We start from the raw sequence: 14,781 nt of genomic DNA, 5'->3' as shown, positions 1-14,781 counted from the left end.
TGTGCATGAAAAATTTGGTATATTTTACAGTACATTCATCAACTACTTTAATATATCTTTTCCAAAGAAATGTTTTAAAACAAAAAAAGTTCTGAATAAATGGATAAACCAAGAGTTAAAGGAGGAAAAACAAAATATAATTCAACTAAATAAGAAAGCTCGAGTAACAAATGATTTGAATCTATCTAAACTATGTAAGCACAAAAATAAAATCTACAAAACAAATTTACTGACAGCTAAAAAAGATTTCTTTGATCAAAAAATTAAAAAGTCAAAAAATAAAAATAAAACTACTTGGAATATAATAAATTCAGAAACTGGTGACAAGTTAAAGAGCTTTAACAACATCAAAATTAAAAATAATAACCGAGTAATTGTGAATCCACTGAAAATAAGTAAAATTTTCAATGAATTCTTTACAGGAATGATATCTGCCAATGTAAATACGGCCAATGGCACCTGCATAAACAATAATCTATCGGTCATTAGTGGGCAAAATTTATTTGGTTCTAATTTTGAAAAAATATTTTATTTAACACAAACAGATGAGATGGAAATCCAAAAGATAATAAACTCTTTTCAAAACAAATTTTCAAGTGGCCATGATGACATCCCAATGACAATCATAAAAACTGTGAATAAACAACTGAGCAAAGTATTAGTACATTTAATAAATTCATCATTTATTTGTGGTATTTTTCCTGATCAACTCAAAATTGCAAAAGTTATCCCAATCTACAAAAAAATGACCCCTTGGATATTAAAAATTATCGACCAGTATCACTGTTGCCATCACTATCAAAAATTTATGAAAAAGTAGTTTATAGCAGACTTATGCAATTTTTAGAGAATAATGATATTCTGGAGACTATTCAACATGGCTTCAGAAAACAAAAATCAACAATCACAGCAGTGGTAAGCTTTATTGAATCAATTATAGAGGCAATAGACAGAGGAGAAAAAGTAATAGGAATTTTTATGGACCTGTCTAAAGCATTTGACAGTGTGAATCATTCACTGCTATTGCTGAAGCTGCAAAAGTTGGGTATAAAAAACAATGCATTAAGTTGGTTTGAATCATATCTTTCTAATAGAAAACAATTTGTTCAAATTAACCACATTACTGAAAAAAATTATGTAGTTAAATTTCAATCCAACCTTGAATCAATAAATGTAGGGGTACCGCAAGGCTCCATTTTAGGACCTCTCCTTTTTTGTGTTATTTAAATAACATAGCAAAATGTTTAAATTTTGAGCCTTATTCAGGACTTTGTCTCTATGCTGACGACTCTAACTTGAAAGTTTCAGGGAAGACAGTAGAAGAGATAGAGTTACTGACCTCAATCGAATTGGCTAGTATTGAACAATTTTTTCAAAACCACAATTTAACTCTAAATTCTGATAAAACCAAGCTTGTAAATTTTAAAACAAAACAATCCAATCAAATTTTAGATTTAAATATTGAAATTAATGACAGTGTAATTGAGAGGGTTGATCAGATAAAATTTCTAGGATTATTGGTTGATAGTAATTTGTCATGGGATGAACATACTAAATTGGTTTTAAACAAAATAAATTCAGGCCTATTTGCAATTCGAAAGATGTTAAATTTGTGTAGTTTGGAAACTTTAAAATTGATTTATTATTCTCATATCCAGTCTCACATAGCCTATGGCATTTGTGTATATGGAACAACAAAAATGGAAAACCTCACGGAAATATTGAAAGTCCAAAAAAGAGCAGTCAGAGTCATGTTACATCTGAATTTTAATGATTCTGTCAAAGAAAAGTTCAAAGAATTAAAAATATTGACCGTTTATGGGCTATTTATTTATGAGTGCATAATGTTCCTAAGATACAACCCACTAAGGGATCAACATTATTTTATTCACTCGTACAATACACGACACAAAAATGAGTCTAATTTTCCAAGTTACCGTCTGGAGTTCTACAAAAAAAAAACAACATTTGCAGGAAATAAATTCTTGAAAAAGTTACCAGAAGAAATTAAAAAAGAGGACAATTGTAATATATTTAAGAAAAAGTTAAAAGCATTTTTGACAGGTTTAGCTTTGTACTCTATAGAGGAATTTGAAAAAGGGTATTTTTTAATAATAACAATTGATTTTTAGATTTAGTTTTGGATGTAGTCTTTATTTTATATTATTGAAACTTGACACTATTCTAATGTAAGAAATGTACTATATGTTTTTGAATAAAGAATATTTGACTATTGACTATATATGGACCCAGACATAGTGGCCGAGGTGAGAAGTAGGAGAATGAGATGGGCTGGCCATTTACTAAGGAAGGAGGACAACTCCTTAGTCAAGAACGTCCTTGTAAACAATCCGGAGGGCAGAAGACCACCAGGAAGGTCCAAGTTGAGATGGCGAGACCAGATCAGAAGAGACATAAGAAAACTGGGAAGAAGGGAAGAAGAGGCAATGGATAGAGAGATCTGGAGGCAGTGTGTTGGCGAGGCGAAGTACGACCTTGGGTACCAAGAGCCACGGCAGTAAGTAAGTAAGTAGTAATAGACCTGTAATTAGCTGTTGAAACAAATAATAAAAAATTATTTTGAAAAATAAACTTTTAATAAATTGAAAAACTACATTATTGATTAAGGACACCACATATAGTGTGCCAGGTTTTGCTTAAGTTGCATTCTAAATTTAAGTATGTAATTCACTATGCTATCATATTGAGTGATAAGCTTCAACGATGCTTTGTCAAATCTCATGGCTAGACATGCACCATCAACAAACTTATTTTTGGCTTTGTAGAAATGAAGTTTCATGTAATATTTAAAGTCTACAAATGAACTAAAATTGTTCATATTGAACGTAACTCAATTTATAGGGTATTTCCAGAAGGATATGTAGAGAAGATTAGACCTCCAGTTCTTGGCATATCCTGTAAGTAGTTAGACTGCGTAAATGTACAGCTAAATCCCATAGAGGAACATGCTCCATCATCAAACGCAATATTATTTATGAAGAAATGTAATTAGAAGTGCATAACTCAATTTGTTCTTGAGATATCCAGATAGTGGAAAACAGATACACCGACAGACATAAGAGGATTTTTGTCGGAACCCTTTGTGATAACTAAACAAAATATACGACATATCCAGTTTATAGCTCAGTTCATTCTTGAGATATCACCCTAAGCTATAGGTTTTGCTAACGCTCAGCCAAGTGTCATGGAGTGACATACCATCATCGAACTTGATGTTGGTAATATAGAATAGGCTATATAGGCTTGTATAGAGGGTTGTAAATGATTGGATACAAATAAGACTATTAAACATTATGAGTAATTTTTAGATGGGTTCAAAAAAAGAGAACAAGCATATGACAACCCATCCAACAACAAAAATCAGTAACAAAAATAGTAAAAACCGACAACCAAAATAGTAAACTCCATCACAAAATAACTTTATTGCTAACGTAAACTAAAATATATCAAGATATGAATGATTATAATACGAGTATTTTAGCACTTCATATATGAAAAAAAACCCTAAATATCATAATTCTGAATGAGTATGCTTGAAGCAAGAACAAAAAAAATAGAACTATAAACTACTGGAAATAAAACTTCTGGTACTGGAAACTTCTGGAATTCCAATACACAGAACCAAAACCTATAACCGATCCTTCACCGTTACCGCCTGTAGATTATGGAACTTCTTACCAGATACTGTCAAACAAATTGAGAGCAGAAAACTGTTTGTGGCGGAGCTGGGACGAAAATACCTAGACCGGATGATCGGGGCGGGCGGCGGGCTACTCTTTGAATCGTGACTGTGTGAATGGAATACTGTAAGTGTAAGTTTTAGTTAATTAGTCTTAATTTGCATTATTAAGACATATTTTTTAAGAGATTAAATGTAAGACCTAATTTCGCCTCAATAAAGAAGTTTCTTTTTTTAATTTTTTGACTGTTCTAATATACTATTGCAGTTATAAAAATAATGTATTTTTATGTGTATCTCTTCACATTAACAATACATACATACAAACATACAACTAACAATTGAGTTGGCCAATTGTGAAAGCAACTTAATTTATGGGGAATTTTCATAAGGATATCCAAAGAAAACTAAACCTCTCAAATACAATTTAAAAACATGCGCTGCAGGATAGTTTGTTATTCTAGTAAGTAATGTTATTACATACAACTTGAAAACGAACACTAATTACTCCAAACTAAGTGACACTCTGGTTGAATGGCACTATACAGTGAAAAACTTATATGGGGAACATGATATGACGTCTTCTAGCCTCAAGTAGATGGAGTCCTTAGACATTGATACTGATCAGAGTAAGAGTGTCAGGATTTCTGGCTGCCTCTCTCACATACAATCTGTGAAATCTCCTCTAGACGGATTCAAGTCTATTAATAAGGTCAATATGGTGCGGTGACGACAACAAGGATCCATACTCAAGCTGCTCCAGGACCAGGGACTTGTAGAGGAGAACGAATGCTCCAGATCTGAGGCCATGCCTAGAAGTCTGTACTATCAGGCCAAGCATACGTGAAGATCTTCTGCATATGTCATCAACATGAAGACTGTAGCCAAAAGAAGAATGAAGAACAATGCCTTTAGTTGAAGCACACTGCTCCAACACCTCATTGTAAAGGAAGTAGTTAAACTGGTAGTAGTAGTTCTGTTATATATTATTAGTTTGGTTTTACTAGCAATTATAGACATTTCATTACAGTCTACATGGGAATTGATTTCCAGAAACAATTTTATGTCATCTACAAATAACGAGAAAGGGATACCTGTGTGCTCGCTGATATCACTGATAAATATTGAGAACAATAGTAGGCCGAGATGCAAACCCTAGGGCATACCAGATGTTGGTATAAAAGCATCAGACACATGATTGGCAAACTCACAACAAGCCTGCGTTCAAAAATATAACTACGTAAACAAAACTTTTGTCAGAAATATATAATTTTAGTCCATGTTTTTACCTGAGTAGCGATTTGAATTAAATAGAGGTGTTATGTGAACTATGGGATTGCACTGAAAACAACTATCCTACTTAAAAAGTTTATTCACAAGTTTAAAGCCGGAATCTGCTACGCAACTGCTGAGCAAGATGAGCGTACGGGTGGGGATGAGTAGAGGAGGTGGACGGTATACCGAATAGCCGACGCACCCGAGGAGACATCACTGTCAGGTTTTGTGCTAAGCCATATGCACTGGAAGTCAGCCAGTAGAGTGTGAGACACTGCAAAACAAAAATAACTTATTTACAGTTAAGGCTCTTATTACACACTCTTGGGCTCAATTTTTAACGTAATGCGATACTGCCTAACTCCTCCTTCACTCATGTTCTCATCGTAGACTTAACAAATTTGTTGGTATGTTTGAATTTGTTAATAGTTTATTTGGCAACTAAAACCAAAGTACTTATCATATTCCACAATTGGCGGAATTTTTAATCATATTAAAGATCATACTAAACCAAGTGGAAGTAACCATGCTCTACCACTTTAAGTGATGGAATGCTTAGACACCAAGATTGTTGTACGATAGAATCTTCTACTGGGTTAGTTTCCTGAGTTTTCAAAAACTAGAGGCTCCCATAGGTGAACTTCCAATAACTTAAAATCTCCTAAATACCACGAACTACAATAGTTTGGAAAAGCTTAGAAGATTCTAGTCATTGGTAGAAGTGTCCAAAAGCTCCCTGGGTCTGAAAGCTCACACATAACAAAAATTCTTGATTGAAAACTTCCAGAAGCAAGGATAATCTATAAGTCTGGAATTCGGAGCTCCTGATGGCCAGAAGCTGCCAGATGCCAGGAGCTTAAAAACAAGATCTTGGTGGGGAACACAAGCCAGTAGAGTTTAGAAACTGAGTGAAGGAGCTGACATTTTTCTTGCTAAAAGAGGGTTAGATTGCTCCAAATGTGGTGAACTTTCAGAGACCAGATATTTGAACACCCAGAATATTCAAACGTCAGGTCTCTAATAAACTACAACAGAAATTTACTAATATTTTGGCTTGTAAATAAAAAGGTTTTGTTCCAATTTTTAGTATTACTCGTAAATCTCAATAGCACAAATTATTAGTTAGCAATGTCAACATCAACAACTAATTTGACTTATCACTTTTTTTTGAGAACACTATTATTCATTATTTAAGGTTTTTTCAACACCAATCGAGAATAATTATATTTCATATAAAATACAATGAATAGCAGGTTAAAAGGTGAGTGCAACAAAAAATTAGTTTAACACTACATGATAATCTAATTTCGATCACGAGGAATATACAAAATCAGTGAACCTGAGAAAAAAAACTTCTTACCGAAGGTACACAAGCAGCCACAGGTATCATGAAGATGGAGAAACCTCTGAAGAAGTTGGTAGCATACCTTTGTAATCTGGTCCGATCTCCTTTTCGCATCATAGTTTGAACCTATTAAGAAAAGTAAAAATTGAAAATTAAGCCGATTGGTCCCAAATACTTACTTTATTGGCTATGAATTACCAAAGCCACAACTGAGTGTGGTGAAAAAAGGTTTTTATGTCTATCCGCAATATACCTAGACTGCATAAGTTTTTTAGTATTCTCGTATTTCAGGAGTATGATCTATGAATAGTCAGTGACAACTTTAAAATATAAGGATATGCCAAAAAGTATCAAATTAAAGAAACGTTTAGAAAAATTACAACAGTTGGTATACTTAGTAATTATCAAATCGAGCTCACCTCAACAATAGCAAGATTGGTGAGTCCCAACATGATGGGGATGACAAAGCTGTCTGGAATGGTCAGATCAGGGAACCAGGCGATACCACCCACAGACAACTCTAGCTTCTTCAGCTCCGCAACTGGTCTCATCATCAAACTCAGTTAGAGTGTACAACTGAAATCTCTTATATTAAAAATAACATTTAACAAACATTCATAAAGCTCTGAAGATAGACCTACCAGTAAATTGTGTATCGAACCTAATATGGAATAATGTTATGATCTACAGTTTTATCCTTTTTTTAGAACAAGAATACGAGGAAAGACCTCATTGCACTTAGTCCTAAAAGTAGTAGGGAAGCTAGCTTTGTTCCAGCTTCTTTCAGTGAAAGCATTCTATTTTGAATTGTTTTTTTAATATATATATATATATACAGTGCTCGATCTGAGCCAAACTTCACCAGATTGGGATTCCAGTATCTCTCCCTGGAGAATAAGCACTAGTTTGTGCTGGATACTTTCACTTGCACCTCAGAAATAAGTTCTCAATCATTGTTTTGAAACTTTAGCCAAATTTTCAAAAATTTCTGTGTGAGGCCTCCTGGACCCTTCTTTATTTTGGTAGGTATTCCATAACTCCACAATCACTGGAAGTTACAGTTCCGCCTCCTCTAGTTCTAGAAATTGACCACTTTATCCGTTAGTTGAAAATTAGAACCCATATTTATTATATCTTCATTTCAAGACAGTGTACGTTGCTATACCATACATGTGTCCAGCTGATACACAGAACTTTGTTATGTATTTCTGTCAACATGGGTTTGTGTTCTTATGACTGACTTAAACGCATGATTATTTTGTATTTTAGCTTTTAAACTGAAAAAAGTGCAAATTTCACTTTTACAAATCGTCATGTTGTTTTATAGGCAAAATTAATTATAGCCAATGTTCTTAACATGTCTATTAATCATACAAAGTAAGTAACAAAGTTTCAATACAATTTATGGTTAACTTGATTACTTTCCCATTGTGTACGGAAATGTATTTCAATGATAGATCTTCTTTTAAACAAATACTTTATCATCTACATTAAACTTTCTGGATAGTCATTTAAGAAATATTGAAAACCATTATTTTATATGTAACTATATCTAGTGCCTTCCAACTATAAATATGTTCAAAGATTAACAAGGTTATTATTTATTTTTACCTAATTGATATTGTACTAATATTACGTAACATTACATTGTGACAGACTGACAAGCATCTTGATGAGGCAGCATGTAGACTAAGTTTCTGAAAGATGTCGAGAGCACCACCCACATTGGTATCTGGACGATTGCAAGAAGAGCTGCTTTGGCTGGATGGCAGTTGTCTCTCTCTATTAAACGAGTCCACTCCTTTCGTACCTTCAATTTGAAATTGGACACTACCGATTACTAGACGACTGAGAGTTGTGAATGGATTGAAGTATATCATATGAGCACTAAATATTAAAATACATTAAGCATTATGTATATTCAATAAATGAAAAAGGGTGTTGATACAGACTATGAAGATATTTCCTACTTGTTGAATCGGTGAATTTTGGAAATAACACTCTTCTTTTTTGTTGCAAATGTACTGCTGGTATTTCACATTCCTAGCCACTAAGGCAGGCCAAAAAATCTGTTTTGGATAGCTAATTTTAGTACAGAAAAGTGGTACAATAAGACCTTAACAATGTGAAATAAGTTTTAAAAAGCATAATTTCAATCTTCAGATTATGAAAAGGGCCTAAATAATTTTGAAATAGACAAAAAACATACTAATTTCAAAAATTCCCTAAAACTAAAATACTATTTTTGTTAGCTCAAATAATTTAATGTTGTGTCTCTAAACATATTCAAACAGCATTTAAAACATTCACTGTACATTATAAATTCACACATCACACTCAAAAATATAACATTTTGCTAAAATTTACATATATACTAAGTTGTCACTTTTATATACTGATTGCCATTTGTTATGTTTTATTTAATAGACCTAGAATATACTTCAGCAATAATTCTAAACTGTCCTTGAAGAAAGGTTAAAGAATGAGCTGTGTGTATAGTTATAGCCAAAAATGACTTGGCAACATGGAAGTAATCATGTGTGATGCCAATATTACAAATACGATAAAAATATTTCTTACAACTGGTGAGAATAAGGCACTAATGTATTTCTAAAGTAGAAACCTCTTGAGACATTTCACATTCAGGAGGCATTTGAACACTGGTGTTCTTATTTTTTTTATTTCAGTGAGTTGACTTCATCTAATACTTACTAAATAAATCAAGTTAATTTACTTACAGTTGTATTAAAATGTATCTTTGCCTTTTTCTCTGACCACTTGTTCCTTCTCACTTCTCGGTTAAGCTCGTATTTTATGTCATTTACAATGTCATCCATTTCTTTTCGTATATTTTCAAGTCTTGCGATCACAAAGGTCTGAAATAAAGATTATTTGAATAGGTTAATTTATTCTAAATATCTTTTATATGAATTAAGCCATAACACATATATATTATACTTCACAAATATTTGGCTGGGTGATATTGGGTTATATTTTATATATATAAAATTCTCATGTCACAATGTTAGTTACGTTAATCCTCCAAAACGGTTTTACCGATTTTTACCAAATTTTACATTCATATTCAGTAGGTCTAAGAATTGGCTACTATCTATTTTTTTATACCCCAAAGTATTCAGGGTGATCCACCAATTAAATTTAGAAGATCTCAGTTTTCAAAGCGCCTACATATTGGAAACTGCAAATACGAGACAGCATGTTTGTGATATAGCCAAACACTATTTGAAGGCCTAAGTTAAGATGTATATTTGTGTTTAAAATAAATTATCTATGGTTGAACTTAAAGCTTGAATTTTAGATCACTTTATAAAAAGTGCATGTACGTGTACTTTGCATCTTTTTAATTTTGTTGTTTTTCCCACAATACCTCAGCCTACAAGAAAATTGAAATCTTCTTTCATAGGGATTTCCGGCTACAGCAGTTGGGCCTTGAACAGGGCGTTTGGTCTTCAGGTATAGTATGATAGAGTACATACATGACCAGATGACAATCAGGTAGTAGGTAGTTACATTTTTGTTCTTTTTTCTTAACACTGTATAATTTTTTTTTGTGGATTGGGTAGATTTAATACATGTGGTACAGTTATGGTTAGGTAATTTTCTGTTATTTTTAAAAGTAAAAGTACAAAAAGTAAGTATGGTCAGTAAAATGAATAGGTACTGAAATTCATACCATAAATAATCTAGTGCTGGTACTTAATGCACCAGTTACAATTAGTAGATGTAAAATTATTGACAAAATATAGTGGCAAACTATTTTTAAGAATTAATAAGCTACAATACGATTTACATTTGAAATTCAATGCAAATATGTAACAAGACGACGACCATATTCTAACAAATTTAACAAATAAATGAAAATAATTTGGCTCTCTAAAGTTTGTTGTCTACAATTACAGTCATATCATTATTTATGGAGTTGCAGAATGAAGGTACAGGAGCAAGAATATCATAAAATGGAACAGTTTTGTGTACAATGATTCAAAATTAAGGCATTTCCTCCAAGGAATGCATAACAACAAAGATTTTTCACGGATAATTTAGCTACTATGTGTTCAGTTAAATCCATGCAGAGTTAATAGTTAATCCCAATATTTTTGCAATACAGTATTGGTATTAATATTAATCTTAATAAGAATGAAACCTAATTTATTGGATGCCACCTAACTACAAGGTATAACATTAATATCCACTCATGTAGATTGATGTTAAAAAATTATCTTTTTTTTGTAAATAAGTTATTGGCGATTGTTCAAAAACACACGGTTTCACTGCCTCACCCTGTACATGTCAGCCTAATCAAAATTTAACCAAAAGCCCATTTGTATTTTTTATATTACCCATAACAAGATTTTGTTATTTATCCTTCTCTAAGCAGTCTTGGAACACACTGTATCAGACTCATGATAGTTTGTTAACTGAGAGGACTTTTGAAAGACATGAAAAACTGTTCGCTTGCCTGGTTGGAGTATATAATAACGGAATTTTGCTACAAGTCTGAAATGAAATCCAGATGATACAAAAGTAAACTCCAAAAATGTGTTGTCCTTAACCCTATGCACTTGAAGGCAGTATTTATAATTTGTCCTCGGAACTCGTATGGCCAGCTGTACTTGCCACCGTTATTTTGTCGGAAGCGCAGATTAATTTTTGCCGTGATGTTATCTCAGCTTATATGTCCAGCTGTACTGGCCAAGATATTAATATGTCCATAGCTTGTAAGGCCAGCACCACTGGCCACTAAACATAGCTATTTTCTAATATTCTCTTTGTTTTATAATGAATGGTGAGTGCCGAATCCCATCGAGCAGCTTTATTTCATAGTAATTTTTAAGTAAAGCAGTAAATTTTAAATTTGCCTATAATTCTCATCTAAACATTGACTGTGCAAATAATAATAGGTCTATACACTGAAATGATTGAAGGAACAGAAAACTTGGTATTTATTTACAATACCGTGACCATGAAAAATGGACTTTTTTTCATGGGTTGGGCATTTATAGCCAAGTGTTATTATCACAGGTGCATATAAACTGGGGGGAAAGTATATCATTGTATTATATTGATGCCTTTCGGGCATTATTGCATTAAAGATGGAAAATAACCGACAAAATTTTGTCGAACAACACTTGGAGGGTTAAGGATCAGGGGCATCACGTGATCTGGAATTCGACTTTTGCAAGCTCGAGTTAATTTTTTTTCTAAAAGAGCAAGCAGTGCGCAGCACTGCGCAGCGGGCAGGCATCGTTGACAGGATTAACGTCATCATTTCAGTAAAATTGCCAGAGGTACTGTCAAAAACAGAGTTTTCAGAGGATTTCAAAAAATCGTAACTCCTTTGATTTTCGTTGCCGACGAATTTTTTCTTCACTATTGTTTTCAGGAAAAATTGTAGTTTTCAGGAAAAAAAAATGAACATACCTTTCCATGGTCACGATTTTGTAAATTGATACCGAAAACTTTACTAGAAGACATGTGCTAACTATTCGTGACTACACATAGGTATGTATTTTTAAAAGTTTTATTCCATAAAAAATGTAAAGGCTGAGAAAAATGTGGAATAGTTCATGTTTGAGAATAACATAACTGTAAAAGCCTACTTTATAACATTTTATTTACATATCTTTGTTAATAATATACTTATAAGAGTTAAATTTCCCAAATGTATGTTTATCTTTGTATTTAGAATGATTAATTCAAAATACATTTTTCATAATTTTCATTTTTTTTTTCAAACTTTTTAACTACTATGCAAATAACGCTGAGGAAATTGAAAAATAATTCCAGTCTGGGGAGGCAAATAACAAATATGGTTGCCGAGAGCTGTCAATGAAGGTAGTGGGGCCATCTGTACTGGATATACGAGTTGTGAGGACAAACTACGGCAAAACTAATGCGAGCTGTCTGCAACTTTGGTGTGGCCAGTGCTGCTGGTCTTTCGAGCACAAAGGTTTAAATGTATAATATGAAATAGCATGATGACAATGGATTGTTAATTTTTTGTTTAACAATGCAAAATATACAAAAATGACTATAGCAAAAATACAATTGTTTATGGTGTATCTATTTACTAATGTATATAAGATTTTTAAAGTTTTATATTGTTAAACTCGGCTTCATTATAATAAGTGGCCACCATGGAAAATCAAATTATCAATCAGAAATACCTAAAATATCAAATACATAAGTATTTTAATGATTATACAGTTAATAGTAAATTTTTACTTAGGCCACTTCACAATATTTGATGATTTTTAAAGTTATTTATTTTTAATGAGGAAGAAAAATTATTTTAAATACGTATTTAAAAAACAATTAAGTTTTGAAGAGGCTATATATTTTTTGGAACTAGTAGGCTAGTTGAAGAGGCTGACAGTAATGCCTCCATCAGCACAGATTACGGAAGCACCTTCCTGCCGTAAGTTTTACATAGCTTTGTTTACAATTACAATTAAATGTCTATTATTCCATTTCAGTTAGGTATTTTTCAACTCATCATTCAGTTATAATTTTTTTAGACATAGGTGAACTATAGTATAATTTCAAATACCTATATAATAAAATTTGGTCGAAACATCGATGAATTGATTGTTGTGGTGGACGCATTTTATGCTACAACCTAAAACTGATATAAATTTATAATAATGTTAATTCATCATTGTAAAATAATATTAGGTAGACTACTGGTAATTGAGTTTGTTTTCTTCACTGCATTTATTCATTACACTACAACTGGTGAAAGAGAATGTGCTTTCCGTGTATTAAGGAGTAGATTATGTACACTGTGAGATCACTAGGATGATCTAGTGATCATAAGCTAAAAGATGATGTTACATTCCCCAGGAAAAAGTTACACACTTTTCTACCTTTACACATAACCCTCAAACAACAGTAAAGTTTGCTAAAGTACTGAATTAAAGTTTACATTTAATGTATCAGTCTGTATGTTTAAAAAGAAATTATTTTTGGTACCCACCTGATAAAGTGCAAGTGGAAGTGTGATAACAGTTCGCATTAAACAAGTAGTTAGTATAATCGATAACCACCATGGTAAGCCTGTAGTATCATGAAACTGAACTATAAAGTTTTGAGACTTTTCAACAACTGTACATTCAGATATCCACTTAAAAAAACTGGAATGACTGACAATTGCTGATTCCATTGACTCTTTGAATGAAAAATCCCTTTTCTGATTGGCATTAGGTAAAAATAAAAGGTGTGGTTTACTTCCAGCTTGACAAACATTTCTTTCCAAGTAATAGGGCCATGATTTTGAAGAACAAAGAGGGTGGAAATTATTTTGTCTATGAATAACATTAGATGAATAAAATTTAGATTCAATTCTCCTAGAATAAGTTACAATAATATTACTACGAGCATATACGCTCTTTGAAGCCCTTGTTAATAATTTAACTGATGTGAGTGGCATTTTTATTTTGTTCCAAGCTTCTCAAAGTAGCCTATTGTCTGAAAAACATATATTTCATATGCAACTTTATGGCAACACTTTGCTTAAAATATGCTAATATATGTCGTAATCAGTTGCATGACTCAAAAATTTACCATTAAACGTTACATATCACTAATGTAGGCCTACATAACATTTATATTACTAAGGAAGCCCTAAGACTGAAAAGAGGTTATACAGACGGCAACTGCAGACGATGCTTTTGTTTACCTCACATCACCACATGCTTACAATAAAAAAAATATAATTCAGTGATGACAACCACAGACATAAATTATTACAACAACGCCTCAGCTGTTGTACTCTCATCATGTATCCACTGGCCTCAGGTCATAGACAAAGCTCCAGGGCCAGACATTGAAATCCATTCGGTGAACAGAACAATTTTGGGTGGCGCATTAACAAACTGTCTGTAGTTTTTCAAACTACTCGAATAATTTATTTATCATGTTACATTACAACAAGTAGTACACTTCGATCGTAAATAATGGAGCTTATTTATAATAAATCTTTATAGTTAGATTTATACAAAGTTATAGCTTGATTTCTTTCTTAAAATCTTTACTTATTCCATCGAATTCCATTTCTTCGCTTAAGTAGTAACACCTCGTGTGAAAAAGAAACACAACTTTTTAGGAAACAAAATTAGTAAAAATTATATAGACAATATGAGCCATCCTATTTTGGGTTATTTTATGTTATAACTCAAAGTGTTTTTGCGGTACAATACAAATGTAATAATAAATTGTAATAATTAATAAAGTATGATATGCGATGACCACTGATTTTTCTGACTACTTATTTGCAAGTACTTCAAAATATCATTCATAGCCCGTGAAATACTGTGTGACTGATGATTGATAAAACTCGTGGGCTATTGTACAAAAACACCATTAAATTAAATATTATTAAACAACACATCTTTATTGGTTTTGGAGTAATCGTTAAAATATATAGGTCAAAAACATTATT

At 32.3% G+C, this 14,781-nt stretch overlaps 1 protein-coding gene across 2 annotated transcripts; it reads right to left on the bottom strand.

Moving 5' to 3' along the window:
- Positions 1-5,054: 5,054 nt before the first annotated feature.
- Positions 5,055-14,029, bottom strand: LOC124359382 (cytochrome c oxidase assembly protein COX18, mitochondrial). Of its 2 annotated transcripts, XM_046812075.1 has the most exons (6): positions 13,318-14,029; positions 9,059-9,196; positions 7,983-8,130; positions 6,740-6,861; positions 6,336-6,446; positions 5,055-5,249 (listed from the first exon to the last, which is right to left on the bottom strand). In XM_046812075.1, exons 1-6 carry the CDS (start codon positions 13,768-13,770, stop codon positions 5,082-5,084), a joined length of 1,140 nt encoding a protein of 379 aa, XP_046668031.1. In that variant the 5' UTR covers positions 13,771-14,029; the 3' UTR covers positions 5,055-5,081. The 2 variants fall into 2 exon arrangements, with proteins under 2 accessions (XP_046668031.1, XP_046668032.1); XM_046812076.1 differs by lacking the exons at positions 9,059-9,196; positions 13,318-14,029 and having other exon boundaries at positions 7,967-8,124.
- Between the last annotated feature and the right edge of the window lie 752 nt (positions 14,030-14,781).

This window comes from Homalodisca vitripennis, chromosome 4 (assembly GCF_021130785.1).
Source record: "Homalodisca vitripennis isolate AUS2020 chromosome 4, UT_GWSS_2.1, whole genome shotgun sequence".
NCBI lineage: Eukaryota > Metazoa > Arthropoda > Insecta > Hemiptera > Cicadellidae > Homalodisca > Homalodisca vitripennis.
This window is presented reverse-complemented; position numbering and strand designations above follow the sequence as displayed.

Coding starts and splice junctions, on each gene's coding strand:
- LOC124359382 (XM_046812075.1), bottom strand. CDS start 13,770: ATGCCACTCACATCAGTTAAATTATTAACAAGGGCTTCAAAGAGCGTA. Junction 8,131..9,058: donor AGATACATTTTAATACAACT/GTAAGTAAATTA, acceptor TTCAAATTGAAG/GTACGAAAGGAGTGGACTCG. Junction 5,250..6,335: donor TGGCTGCTTGTGTACCTTCG/GTAAGAAGTTTT, acceptor TTTGTTTTGCAG/TGTCTCACACTCTACTGGCT.